At 49.8% G+C, this 13,981-nt stretch overlaps 4 protein-coding genes across 4 annotated transcripts; 3 read left to right on the top strand and 1 right to left on the bottom strand.

The window, feature by feature from the left end:
• Nucleotides 1–1,669: 1,669 nt before the first annotated feature.
• CDV56_106158 (phytanoyl-CoA dioxygenase family protein) lies at nucleotides 1,670–2,855 on the bottom strand (the record flags this gene model as incomplete). Its single annotated transcript, XM_026759777.1, has 3 exons — nucleotides 1,670–2,270; nucleotides 2,346–2,561; nucleotides 2,626–2,855. The coding sequence occupies 3 exons, from the start codon at nucleotides 2,853–2,855 to the stop codon at nucleotides 1,670–1,672; spliced, it is 1,047 nt and encodes a 348-aa protein (XP_026617427.1).
• Nucleotides 2,856–3,214: 359 nt separating this feature from the next.
• Nucleotides 3,215–7,150, top strand: CDV56_105872 (uncharacterized protein; the record flags this gene model as incomplete). The annotated part of the gene is made up of 10 exons (XM_026759491.1): nucleotides 3,215–3,421; nucleotides 3,476–3,576; nucleotides 3,640–3,745; nucleotides 4,239–4,345; nucleotides 4,401–5,159; nucleotides 5,331–5,628; nucleotides 5,688–5,822; nucleotides 5,873–6,000; nucleotides 6,057–6,445; nucleotides 6,522–7,150. The coding sequence occupies 10 exons, from the start codon at nucleotides 3,215–3,217 to the stop codon at nucleotides 7,148–7,150; spliced, it is 2,859 nt and encodes a 952-aa protein (XP_026617426.1).
• Nucleotides 7,151–7,621: 471 nt separating this feature from the next.
• On the top strand, nucleotides 7,622–9,467 carry CDV56_105704 (uncharacterized protein; the record flags this gene model as incomplete). The annotated part of the gene is made up of 6 exons (XM_026759323.1): nucleotides 7,622–7,808; nucleotides 7,877–8,011; nucleotides 8,078–8,247; nucleotides 8,309–8,817; nucleotides 8,868–9,375; nucleotides 9,432–9,467. 6 exons carry the CDS (start codon nucleotides 7,622–7,624, stop codon nucleotides 9,465–9,467), a joined length of 1,545 nt encoding a protein of 514 aa, XP_026617425.1.
• A 1,524-nt stretch (nucleotides 9,468–10,991) lies between these two features.
• On the top strand, nucleotides 10,992–13,646 carry CDV56_105391 (ankyrin repeat domain-containing protein; the record flags this gene model as incomplete). Its single annotated transcript, XM_026759010.1, has 6 exons — nucleotides 10,992–12,457; nucleotides 12,660–12,879; nucleotides 12,949–13,114; nucleotides 13,271–13,351; nucleotides 13,407–13,436; nucleotides 13,483–13,646. The coding sequence occupies 6 exons, from the start codon at nucleotides 10,992–10,994 to the stop codon at nucleotides 13,644–13,646; spliced, it is 2,127 nt and encodes a 708-aa protein (XP_026617424.1).
• Nucleotides 13,647–13,981: the final 335 nt, after the last annotated feature.

The raw sequence follows: 13,981 nt of genomic DNA, 5'->3' as shown, positions 1-13,981 counted from the left end.
TTGGACGGACGCCCTGATAATAAAACTCTCTCGTTCACGCTGGTACGTCTTCGTCGCACACACCAGGAAGCATGCAAAGGTGGCTAATTCTTTCCCCGCACAAGCCCTTAGTTTTCGCCGAGTCGACACACAGGGAAATTCTTCATTCTTCGCTCATACACAGCATATCACTCTCCGACATCCAGTTCAGCTATTTGGTCCGCGCCGCATGTCTTTCGATATCGACTGGGAGGAGCTGAGTGATTGCATGGAGTTCCGAGCGGAAGGGGAACAGAGTGTCTCCTAGGCTTTTCTATCTACACGTCAAAAAGGGAAGGCGATACTGTGCCACCTCCAAGGAGGTCATAGACCGGCAAACCTTCAACAACATACCTTACTGTTTTGATAAGGTTACATTGAAGTCGAGACTTTACAAAAATGGCCTGTTCAGGTCTTTCTGACTGGTCCGCTTATAAACGGGGCCGTCTGTACCACCAAGAACAAGCGAGCAAGGTTGAATGGTTCAATCAAGGTTAATTATGGTTCGCAAATGGCAACTGATACAGAGTTCAACACGAATCCGAAGTTGGCAGCTGGCAACCGCGATGGCTGAGGAGATATCACACCACAGTTGGCACTGATAACGCCAAGTTAAGCAGCCAATAATAAGGTTTGCCGGCTTCAGGAGGCCCGGGCGGAGCTAACGCGAAGCCTTTTCCAAGCCATCTGGCCGTCTCGGCAGTGGAGCTTGCTCTTATCCAGCAGAGATTGGATAATAATCCCCTGAGTGACTGAGTCCTTGCAACCTCGGACAAGTCTGAGCCACGGCCCACGACTCCCCACGAGACGATGCAATAAGCTTGCGGGGTCTTATCCCCCCACTCCCAGAATGAGACCATCCTTGCCTGCGGTGTTGCTATCATTCCAAGAAACTCGGTTGCACTATTCGAGTTGATAGGCAGTCTCCGTTGCGATAACAGGTACTCGAGAATAGCCGATTGGGAAGATTCCTACTCTTGAGCCACGTGCAATCGGACGTTACGTGCGTTATCTACTAATGTAACCGATGATATCACTACGAGGAATATTTGAGCAACTGAGTAGATTGAGGGACGAAGGAAACTGCATTTCAGCGCACCTAGTAGAGGCCTGTAGTGTTGCTCACACATTGGAAATTCGGTTCATTATCATTAGTGTTTGCTGGCAAACCTACTTGACCATGGCCTCGCCAGAATAGGACGATATACAGAGACAGCTGTGTTGATGCGGAGACAAACTGTCCCATGTCAACTTGCCAGGATATATTATCCGAATCGGCTACACACGGGCAATGCCTCTCTCCTGAGATAATCCAACGGTCATCATTCGATCAAGATAGGTGCCAGCTATCTTAATGCGAAACTTGCGAGTGATGCTATATCTATCGATCTGCCACATGATTGTACAACCGGGATTAACAGTGCTTTGGCTAGGTAGATCCATAATTTGCCGGGCATTAGCAACCTCCTGGGCATAGCTTTTCAAACTGCATATTTGTAACCAAATTCAACATGTCTCAAGGGATCAATAGGTTAACAAGTGTACGAATGTGATATTCCATGGAACGTCGCTTAATGGAGATCTTGAGAAGAACTGAAAATATGCCAGGTATCTAATCTTTGAATCACACATTCTTCTGCTCAGTCACAATTTAAGCCTTGATATACGGGATACCCGTCAGCTTGAACGCCCGTTCGCTGAGGACCGGCTTGTTGACAGGTTCAAACCGGTTGTGGGGGTCATCTTGACCGTCGCGCTTGGCGACATTCGACCCGGTGTGCATCGCATTAGGCCAGTGCGTAGTACCAACCCATCTCTCAAACGCATCCTTCTTCCGGATCAGGTCTTCCTGCGTCGCGTCCGCCACAGGCATGTAGCAGGTGTAGATGCAGAAGCGAGGCTGCTTGGTCTTCGAGCTGAGGTTGTAGTGCGGTGTGCGGGAGTCCCACAGGAGCAGATCGCCGGGCTCTGCGCATACCTTGACCCATTCCAAGCCGTGCTCCTCGAGCCATTTCATTCCACGGTCTGTGAAGCCGTACCACTCGGGCGTCCAGGCCGGGATGCGAGGCTCATCGGCCATCTCGCGGTGGAACTGCTCAGAAAGGAGGTGACCGCCGCGGCAGACGATGAGACCGCCGTCGTCGGGGCCGTTGGGTAGCAGGTTCACAAGTCCCTGGAGGCAGCGGAAGCCGGGCTTTTCAGGGTTCTGGTCCTGGTGGGGCCAGGGTGTGTTGGGAGGGAGATCTGTCCGGCTGCACACATTGTCAGGTCTAGTACGTTTCATTTCCACCCCTTGCAGCAAACATGGGGCTTGCGCAACTACTTACTTAGGGAAACCAAAGTTCACAGCGTCAAAGGAAACAATGAGGTCCTCGTCGTCATAGACCTTCTCGAACGGTCCGATCACACCAGGCTCGCTCCGAATCTGCCACGCAAAGTCCTCATGGGTGACAGCGTACTGCAAGCACATTCCTTTCTCGGTGATAACAGGCAGCTTGTCCTTGTGAACACTTGAGAGGTCATTGCGGTCGAATCCGAGGTTGCTGGGCAGCAATGGTTAGTGGATCTGGCTGGCTTCATGGGCAACACGGGGCAGATTGAACTTACAATCCCTCCAGCCAAGAGTACATCTCATCGGCATATTTGAGAGCTCTTTCACGGGGGATAGCTCCCTTGACGACACAGTAACCGTCACGAGCTAGTACATCGCGATAGTCGTTAAACTTGGGATCTGTGCCGTCAAGGCGCATGCGGCCCAGACCGTGCAGGTTTGGGTTGGTCTTCGCGGACTGAGCCTGAGTAGGCTCAGAGACGACCGTAGTTGTAACTGTGGCCATCGTGTTATTGTGTCTTGAGACCTTCTCACAACGGATTTCACAATCTATTGTGGTTGCTGACTTTGCGATGAAGGTGACAGTGACCAGGACGATGACCTGTCTCGTTTATATGCACTTGTATCCCCACATGAATCAATTGCCATGATCATTTGATGGCAAGGTCTCTTTCAAGAGCCCCAGCTCACAAGAACCAATAATACACCTGTGTTTTCATGATTTGTGACTGTTGGTCTGAAGGGAAACAGTTGCGTGGAGATTCATCGGAAAGTGGGCGGCGGGGGAGTATCATATACCACTGTAGAACTATGACTTGGGGTTGTGGCAACTGCGGGACTTGGTGGGTGCTTTTCGTCGATCAAATGTTGCATCGCTCTGACTGTGAACAGGATCCTCTTACCACTTGGCATCGTGGTCGTGCAATCATTATCGGCGACGCTGCTCATGCTATGCTGCCTACACAGGGGCAGGGAGCCAGTCAAGCCATCGAAGATGCGGAAGCGTTAGGGGCCTTTTTCGAGGGTATGAGTGAGCCGCCGTCGTCAGAAGAGATCGCGAAAATCTTGGAGGTATGCTTTCAGATTCCCTTTCCATGAGTATCGCGTCGCTGAAGTATTGTGCAGGAAATTTTCCAATGCCGTCATTCAAGAGTCAGTCTCATCCAAGGGTATAGTCGACAAGCTGCTAAGCCAGCTACCGTACAAGGCGAGAAAACCGTCACTATGTGAGTTTGTCACCATGTGTACTTGTTGATGCTCAGCTTGTTGGTAACGCGTATTTCGTATAGGAAACCCGACGAATTCATGGACTTCAACTGCATGTACCGAGGCGCTAAGCTATGGCGACAAAATCAGTTGCTCGAGAGCATCGATTCCGCTGTGCAGAAGAAGTTGGTAATCTGCTAGGAATAGTTAGCATAAATACTCTTTGTTGTGGATAATCGTGGGTCCTCCTTAAAGGCCGCCGTTTGACTGAAGTACCATCCAAAGGAGCTTTCCGTAGATAGTACAGAAGAAGAAAAAAAACTAATCATTAATCCCCAGATGTGCGAGTACCAGCACTTACTGATAAACCGAAGTGTGTGTTAACGTTGCTGTTTTGAGAGACAAGCGAAAGTCTGGGGGAAAGTGTGTTAGCCTCGGGAGCGAAGATGGGCCACATCCCAAAAGAACATCCCGAAGCTGCAGACCCTTTACATATATCTTGGATCCGTCCGCCAATACAAGTACACTTTCACAACCTCTCGCCTCGTTCTTCCGCAACTTATGGCTCGTTATATCACCGCCAACAATCATTGCGCTATTGAGCATGGATAGTTTGCACGCACAATCTCCCAGGCGGTCCCCACGAGGCACTCCAACTTCCCAGCTACTCCATTGTTTCCAGTGCCAGAAAACCTACGAGCGCCCTGACCATCTCGCTCGCCATCTAGATTCTCATCGCAATGAGCGTGCTTTCGTATGCCCCATATGCCAGAGAGGGTTTAATCGTCGGTGAGTGTCCTAAGCTACTCTCATCTCACACAGTCAAAGCTGATAATTGGTTTAGAGATGTCTTGCAGCGGCATCAGGCCGTTCATGAAAAGAACTCTGCTCGTGGAAGACCGATAATTAAGCGTCAAAAGGAACGAGCTGCTGAAGCATGCGATGCGTGTGCCACAGCCAAGTTGAGCTGCGATAACGAAAGGCCCTGCAAGGTAGTGATCAATATTGCCCAGTCTCCGTACTCTGCATTAACAGGGACACAGAGATGTCGAAATAAGGGAGTCGAATGTATCGCTAAAAGAAACTTGAGACGGGACAGCGTACGGCAAATGTCGACTTCTGCGCTAGACTCATCGGCTTCTCCGGCGGATAGCTTGCACACCCAGTCCGATGTGCCAGAGTTCATTGGCTCTTTGAGGACACCCAATTCGGCCTTGGATCAAGGAAGTCTATCGGCCGTCTCTGTTAGTACTGCAGCCATAGACCACGCATTCTACCTGCCAACGAAATCGCGTCAAGAGATCACGAATTACCAGGACACGAGAGGCTTCCCGGCATTCTTTGAACAAATCATGCTCCCCAGCACGGATGTCATGACCACTTCACAGGCAATACAGCAGCCTCGCGACGTCTTTGACTTTATGCACGACACGGATTTCAGCATATCTGGGAGTGACCTGTTTGGGAACGATTTTATCCCGGACCTAGATCGTATCCTAGATTCAGGAATTCCCATCCCTCTAGACGAAGAGCTAGGCGACTCCGTAGACGAGAACCCAGTTACTACGAAGCAACGAGTAGCTGTCTTTCAAAGATCATTATGGTAAGTCAGCCGCTTTCCCGGAGAGATCTATATTAAAAAAGAAATTACAGGCTTTGGGTTCCCGAAAAGGACCAGAATGCTTTTAGTGACGAGGGCCGTCTACCACTAAGGGATGGTGATATGGCCGAGGCAATCATGTCTTCCCACAATGTGCCGGTAGATGCCTTGCAGGCTCTCGTCACACGCTAGAGATGAGATTTTCCAGCTCGTTGTACGAACGGGTAACCCGCGTCTCTCGGTCTCTTCCTTTCCAACTGCAGAGCACTTGGACCTTCTCATCAAGATTGGAATAGCCAAGCGCACTGAGACTGGTGCATGGATCCATCCATATACCTTCTATCATCCGGAAAGCAGGCCGGAGTTACTCACTGCTCTTGTAGCTGCTGGCTGCGTCTGCTGTGGCATACTATCTATCAGCAAGACAGGTCTTGTCCTGCAGGAAATTGTCCGCGTAGCGCTTTCGCAGCTGGTGAGATTGTCGCTCTTCTTGCGCCTCTTCAAGGCTGATTGGGCTGACACCATCGATAGGTAGAATCGGACAACAGTGTCCTCCGGGATCTTCAATATCTGCAAGCTTCGATGATCTGGCTTGATATTGGCACTTTTTGCGGATATAAGAGGAAAATGCAAATTGCAGAGAGTCATCTACAGCCACTTTGCACGGTATGTCTGGCGATAACGTCCGAGAGACGGTCCGTCTAAATTGATGACAGGCACTGCGACGAGCTGGGGCGTTTGACCGCTCTACTTATGCCCTTATCACGTCCCCCTCTGTCCCAGAAGAAGAAGAATTACTTGAGAAGACATGGCAGGAATGCGCCAAGCAGGAGTCTCTGAAAAGGTGGATGTTCTAGAAATGCACTTCTTGAGCGTACCGACTAAGACTTTGCTGGATAGGCTTGTGTATCATCTCTTCGAGCACGACATCGAGGTGGCTACCGCTATGAACCGCCCGGCAATAATATCATATTCTGAGTTGACTCTTCCGCTCCCTGCGTCTCGAGATCTTTGGCTTGCACCGAATGCGAAAGCCTGGAAAGACATTTGGGTAACGCGATATCGCCATCTTAGTTTGCCCGAGTTGAGTCTTCGAGACCTTCTGTCAGATCCGTCGCTTTTCAATCAGCTGCCCCTGGGATTGGATGTAGGGATCGCGCATTCTGCCATCCTGCACGGACTGGCAGGTCAAACCTGGGATTTTCGACAGCAGGTTCTGCTAGCTCGTAGCTGTCGCTCCGAACCACGTGTATGGCTCACCTGTGGCTTCAAAGTCGTCAAGATGACATGTAAGTAGCTGGCTCCGTCTGGATTCGAAATCTTTTCTCATTCCCCTCAGCTACTCCATGCTTCGAAATGTGCAAGCCGACGCCAGCAGCCGGACAGCAGTGGCAACTTTGTTTCACGAATTTGTCATGATGTATCTGCATACAGATGTCGATTCTATTCAGAGGTTTGTGGGGAAATACGGGGAAGTGGAGGCAAGACGCGCATATCCTGGACTTCAAGCCTGGAGCCACACAAAGGAAGCCCGTACAGCCATCTGGCATGCTGGTCAAGTCTTCCGCGCAGCTCGCCAAGTTCCTCATTTCCAATTACGTGGATTCGATACTTTGGCCGTTTATCATGCTACCGTTACCCTTTGGGTGTACGGGTTGCTGCAGTATGGCCAAAAGCAGCCTGTAGACGCCGATACTCCTATGAGCGAAGGGAACATGACACCAAACGTCTATCATGGCTCCGAAGATCAATCCACGAAAGCATTTATATCCGGCAACTATGGGCAGCCTGGGCTTGCTATCTTTACTCCTGCTGGCAGCATCGTCCCTGCAGGACAGAAGAGCTTTTGCAGTATCAGCAAGCCCCGTTCCATAATGGCAGTTGCGCTTCAAGTGTTGAAAAGCAACTGTCCCAACCCATCGCCAGAGCACAAACTTCCCCCACTCATTAGCAATATCTGTGACCTCATTCGGGATCTTGGAAATCTTTCATAGACCCCCTCCTCCTCTTGATTGATCATTCTACGTTCTGAGTCGCTTGCTTGCGGGTCCAGCTTGTCGCGTGACAACTATTTGAAAAACATTTTCACATATTGGCTGTTAAATCTAGATCTTCTTTCCTGTCACTTGATCGGGCTTGCTCGCTTTTTTCGAATGGCCGACGCCAGGACTTTCGGAATGTGGAGAACCCTGAACTCTGAAGCACTTCCCCACGGGGTTACCGAGAAAGACCCGGGAAATTCAGCGACCGGATTGTGGGCGGGCGTTTTCTGTAAACTCAAGTACTCAACAAGTCTCCACGCAGCTCGTCTCCTCCGCACGTTTGCAAGCACAGAGCAACGGTGCCGTTTATCGGAAAGGTCACTTAGGTCCTTGATGTAGCTATATAGCTGCGCGTTCGTCTACCCCGTGGATATGACCTTTTAGAAATCGCACCAGGCGCACTCCTCGTCTGTACCTGCGCCTATGGAGGAAAAAGCTAAGTTCGAATTTGCGGAGGAGGTCGAGTCTCAGCCTCCTGACGCTGGCATTGTGCTGGTTGACACCTTTGGTGAAATCCAGCGGCTTCCTATTCCTAGCAAGGATCCCAATGATCCTTTGAACTTTACCTACTGGGAAAAATTGGGTGTTATTGTCAGCTGTTGCTGGTTCTGTGAGCCCCCTTTGTCTGCTGTACACTTTTCGTCCTTACACTCACTTGCTGACATATCACGAATGTAGCCATCATGTCCCTGTCGGTAGTCGGAGGATTGGGTGCCATCCTCGGCGTTTTCTTTGAGCTCTATATTCCACAGGGACACAGTTCCAATGAGGTTGTCTGGCTTTCGACATTTCCATCGCTCTTCGTCGGAGTCGGTGAGTGACCTTTTCCTGAAACTGTTAAGCATCTTCTTGAAAACTAATCATGGGTGCCATTGGCAGGAAATTACATCGTCTTGCCTCTTGGTTTAGTGTATGGACGTCGTCCTGCCGCCATCATCTCGATCGTCGTACTTCTAGGGGCAACCATCGGTTGTGCTTTGTCTCAGAGCTGGGAGCAGCATTTGGGTTTACGTATCTTACAGGGCCTTGCCTCTGGTGCAACAGAATCGGTTCGTTATGCTTATGGTCTCATCTAATCCGCCCATATACTCACCGTGGTTTTGGAATCAGCTTCTTCCACTCATGCTGGCCGAAGTGACATTTGTTCACCAACGTGGCCTGGTGTATGGTCTCTATTGGGCTACACAGAATACCATAACTAGCTGCCTCAATTTGGCAAGCTCATATGAGGCTGCCGCATTGGGTTGGCGCTGGTTCTACTGGGTTTACGTGATTGCTGTTGCAGTCGGAATGCTCATCGTGATCTTTGGCTGCTTTGAGACCAGATACCAACGCCAAGCCCAATTTGTCAACGGCCGCGTCGTGGTGACAGATCAATTCGGAGTGACCCAGGTGCTCAGCGGGGAAGAAGCAGAAACATACCTTGCCGCTAATAGTACGAATGAGAGCGAGGATGTCGCAGAGGAGTCTCGCCCCAAGAAGACTTATTTGCAGATGCTCGCTCCTATTTCTCGCTCAGCCCCCAACCCGGCTCGGACAGTGTTGAAGTCCTGGTTTCATATGTTCGAGGTTTTCAGTTCTCCTGGCATTCTTTACGCCACCCTCCTGTCATCTGTGGTGTAGGTTCCTCCATCGGGATTTCTCTAACATATGACACGGTTCTGCAGAGTTATGGCTGGCCAGCCAAGAACATCGGCTTGATCAACTTGGGAGGGGTTTTTGGCGGCTTTGGCGGCATGCTTTATGCAGGCTTCTTTGGCGACTGGTTTATTGTATGGATGGCCAAGCGATCCGGAGGCATCCATACCCCTGAGCATCGACTGCTACTCCTTATCTTCCCAGGCATTCTCGCTGTGGTAGCACTGATACTTTATGGCTTCACTGCGGACGGCACGGCCACTTGGGGAGGCCCCTTCATGGGATGGACTCTCTTCCAGGTCGCATTTGTCTCTGTGCTAATCCTATCCACTTCGTTCGCTGCTGAAGCATGGGAGAAGAATCCAGGTCCAGCTCTCGTCGCGGTCGTGGGAACGAAGAACATCATCGCGTTCAGTATCAGTTACGGATTGATCCCTATGGTCCAGGAGTACAGCTACGCTGCCGCAATGGGAATTCTGGCTGGAGTTACCGGTGGCATTTTCTTGCTTGGTGTTCCGGTCTATCTGCTCAACCCTGCCGTAAGTTGTCGCTCTTTCCTAAGCCTTAATAGGCATATCTTGCTAACAGCGGGCAGTGGCGGCGGTACATGAAACGGCGTGAGTCGAAGTAATAATTACTTGAAAGGGACAACCAACGGTGGGGTGATGGATAGCCTTTTTCGTCATCCAGAGGTACAATATCATAGAGCATTAGCTTGTGATGTTGTCTATGTCACTCCTTTACTCTATAGGAACTGCAATCTTAAATATAGCACGTATTCTCGACCACATACTCCTACTGGTGGAGCTGTTCAATCACCAGAAGTAAAAATTTATGGCTACCATATTAGGTTAAGTACCTCGCTTCTATCCGTGGAACGGCGCTGCGCTAAAGTTTTAGAGCGCCTGATATATAGCCCCTCCCACATAATCGAGTACTATCAGAACGTACGTAGCAAAGGCTTTATTGCAGCAACAGATTCTGAATCATTTCGATTGAAAGGTACAAGAAGGAATTACTCATAAGGGTGCATCTGGTCCAGCTCCCGGTATTTCAACGCTTTCTCCCCCTTTTGCTTCATCACTGCGAGTATTTCATGCAAACCCTTCGGTTTAACAACCTCAAATATTCCGCATTCCAGCCCCTCCCAAAAGTAATATTTGCCTTCTGATTCAAAGAGGTATCCCGGTTCCCCCGTATCCGGTGTGCGGCACATTATCGGCTGCGGATTCTTCAGGCCGAAAGCCCTCGCCATTTGATAACCGGCGGCATTGGGATTACCCCAGGTATACTCGTCGTTGACCTGACTTTTTTCGATGGTCCAACCTTCGGGGACTAGGTCTTCTGGTACGGTAATTTGAAGTTTCTATTAGACAGCTTTTGAGGTCCTAGGACGCGAAATATACTTACTATGGAAGCCATTTTGAAAATGCTGATGTTTGATTCTTGATGACGTGGGTTGAAAGAGGTATCCTTCCCAACATAGTCCCGTGACCAGGATTGAAATATCACGATTGTGAATAACAGATTTATGTTGCACTTTCCATATTTATAAAGTACTGGATAAGTAGATAAGTATACCTACTTCTAAAGGACTTCTGTTTCCTTTGATACTTATATAGCCTCATCAATAACCATACAAAAATCTATACAGCTGCTGAGACACCCAGGCTCGACCCATATATATTGCTACTTGTGAACCTTTCAGCTAACCACACAAAAGGGCAATTCAGCAGATTGTTGTAGAGAGTCACATGACATGACCCTCATTTGCTTTGGGCACTCCTTGGTTATTATTGTATCCATGTGCCTACTCATACATCCTACTGCTCCATCGCAAGCATAACTCAATCAGACTCCACATCTCTCCCTACTTGATGATATTCATTATGAAGAATGAAGCTTGAACTTCATGCAAGTCTATCGGAGCCGATGTACTATTCTACAGCGTTGTAGCTACGGAACTAGCAGCAAATCTCGTGCATAAGTGCCATCTGTGTGACCAATAAGCCACGCTGCAAATATGGAGGCTGAGCCTACTGCAGCAGGACCCTTCAACCCCGTTTCTGTCACAGAAATAAGATGGGAACCAAAGAGCTTATTTTTCCGAATTCTTATTTTCTCACAGAACTTAGTCGAGCGAATATGAGGAACAATGGTGGTAGCGACATCATCTCTCCCCCTTGAGGATGAGCAGATCCACCAGCTGATGCACGCTGCGCAACGCGGTGACCTTCTCCAGCTCAAATTGCTTCTTTATGGCGTATCCCCCGACATCAGAGACAGTACGGGCCGAACCGCCTTCTCCTGGGCGGCTTCATACGATCTAACCCAATCACCGGAGACATACAACAGTCGCAGCCTTGTGTTGCAGTTCCTCCTCGACCGAGGGGCTAGCCCCGATCTTGCAGATTACCATGGTGAAACCCCGCTTCATTGGGCTGCCAAAGCGGGCGACTACCGCATGGTCGCCTTGCTCCTGCAAAAAAATGTCGAATGCGACCTGCCAGACTCGCGAGGCCGCACGCCATTGTCTAGGGCGGCGGAGCGAGGTTATTCTCGTGTGGTGGAGGTCTTGTTGACGAAGGGCAAAGCTGAAGCGGACTATAAGGACGCGCGAGGTCGGACGCCACTATCGTGGGCTGCGGAGAATTGGCATTTAGAGACAGCAAGCATTCTGGTGAATCATGGCGCTGGCGTGGACATCCACGACAGAGAGGGACAGTTACCTTTGTGGTGGTTTATCAGTAACACGGTCAAACGAGCAGCGATGGAGCAGCAGTATCAGTCCGGGAAAAGGGACTATCTTCAAAAATGGCTCACTTTACTGGGGCCCAGGCAGGGCGTCGAGCCTATGACGAAAGCTCGGAGAACATTCCTCTCCTGGGCCTGCGAGAAAGGCGATCAAGAACTCGTTACGCATCTACTGCAGACCGTCTGGGCTGACCCTAACTCCATCGACCGGTATAGGAAGACACCCCTGATCTACGCGCTAGAATGGAACCACTACGAGATTGCAGACATGCTCACCTCTGGGGTTGAGGCGGGAACAACCTTAAAAAGGGACATTGTCTCCCTGCGCATTATGATCCAGGAAGGTCGGTCTCGTCTTCTCAAGCCCTTTCTTGAGAGATACAAGCCGAGCCTGGAAAATGAGGACGAATACAACTCTATTCCTCTGATGAGGATAGCGCTGCAGCAGGCCGATCGGGCAACGGTAGCAGTCCTCCTAGAGCACCAAGCCAGTATCCAGGGTCTCGAGAACACGGACTGGTTCGGTCCTTGCAGCACCGTCAAGTCCTCGACAGACTTGGTTTTCCTGAATGATGTGCGCACGGGACACGGCCACAATTCGATTCCGTTGATGAAGATGGCCATACAGGAGGGCGACCGTGCGGCAGTGGCGGCGTTATTGGACCGACGTGAAAAGCTCCTCAGGATTAGAGAAGAAGAAGACGACGATAACAGCGATCTCGGACAGCGCAGCAAGGAGGTCACTGCAGTGGCTGTTGACATTGCGGTCGTCCGTGATGGGATTAAGACAGCGCAGTGGCTTATTGACGGTGCATTGGACACGCATATCAGAAATATGCCAAAGACGTCAGACGAAACTCATCTGATGTACGTTTGATCGCTTGGATATCTTTCTTTTACGGTTCTGACCTGACAGACTCTTTCGGGAGAATCATCTGTGGAAAACTTACCTGCAGATAAGCCATTCGCCAAACGAGCTGAGGTTCTCTTTGGGGAACAAAAGCCCCTGCAGGACATTTACCTTGTCCATTCAAATGAATTTGACAATGTCTCATACAATTCCTGGCAGTCACGATGAGGGCAAATACCGCAGCTATGAGAATGGTACCTTCCGAACAATTGAATGGGCGGTCCTCGAAGTCCCTCCGAAAGCGATACATTACTTCAGTAATCTCCCGTTCGGTTGGGTTCCCAAGAATGACTTGGAGTTCATTCAGTTATTCATGCAGACATGGAGAGAAGACTGGATGAATTTCTGCCGAGATGCCAGAAGTGTTCTGAGCCGCCTTGTATGTATCTTCGTTGTATTCTTCACTCGATGGGCCGTTCTCTCTCAAAGAACGACGCTGACAAGCTAGCGCTCCCATCAACTGAACGCTCGGGGCAAAGATGACCTCTTAATTGATGCAGTAGCCGAGAATATGCAGCAGTGGACCCGGATTCAAGGGACGCTGGAGGAACAGCTCAGCCAGGCGCGTCACTTTGTCTCGCAATATCAACGTTACAGCGAAACTCGTCGGTTCAGTGAGCGGATGCATGAGACCATCAATGCCATGGAGCGAGACATCCAAGGCCAGATAGATAAACTGGAACAGACGATGCGAGATATATTACAGATAGCAAGTCACATCAGTCTATGACGTCCAGCATCTGAACTAACTAACGTCTTGCTCTGGGTAGGAATTTGCTTGGGTCTCTATCAACGAAGCACATCGGTCAACCAGCCTGGCAACGAGCCTGAAGCGGATCAGCTGGATTACTGTACGTGTGGCTAATCTACCGGCCCTTCTGTGTTTTATTTATTGACTGGTGATAGTTCGTCTTTCTCCCGCTTACGTTCGCATCCGTAAGTTATCAGACATCGCTCCGCTGTAACTGTCTAATCCTTGCAGAGCCTGTTCGGAATGAACGTGGATCTACTGAAAGACGATCCGTCCTGGAGATGGTACCCGCTCGTTGGCGGGGTATTGTTACTTTTGACAGTCGTTGCATGGCTATCGTCCAAGTTCGCCAACGTAGGAATCCGTTGTCCCACATTGTGGGTACAGAATGCTGATGAGTCCCAGATTGAAATGTGGGCTGAACGCAAAGCGCAAATGATAATGAAAAGGTCCAGGCGACAACCAGTCGACAAGGACTTGTATCTACTTTGATCAGCAAAGCAATTATTCTCACTGATTAAGACCTCTTGATGCGAGGATATATTCAAACTTACTGAACGAATTGGGAGTTGAAGGGAGATTGTGGACGGCAAACCTCGGCTCCTCGCCGCAGTGGTGCCCAACTTCTATGTACCCTGCACTCCGTACTCAAACCACCGGTCACATCGGTGTACAACAAGTGCCACAATGATGAAATCTGAAGACAATTAATAATTGTTTGATTTGTAAT

Source organism: Aspergillus thermomutatus (assembly GCF_002237265.1).
Source record: "Aspergillus thermomutatus strain HMR AF 39 chromosome Unknown NODE_23, whole genome shotgun sequence".
Lineage (NCBI taxonomy): Eukaryota > Fungi > Ascomycota > Eurotiomycetes > Eurotiales > Aspergillaceae > Aspergillus > Aspergillus thermomutatus.
This window is presented reverse-complemented; position numbering and strand designations above follow the sequence as displayed.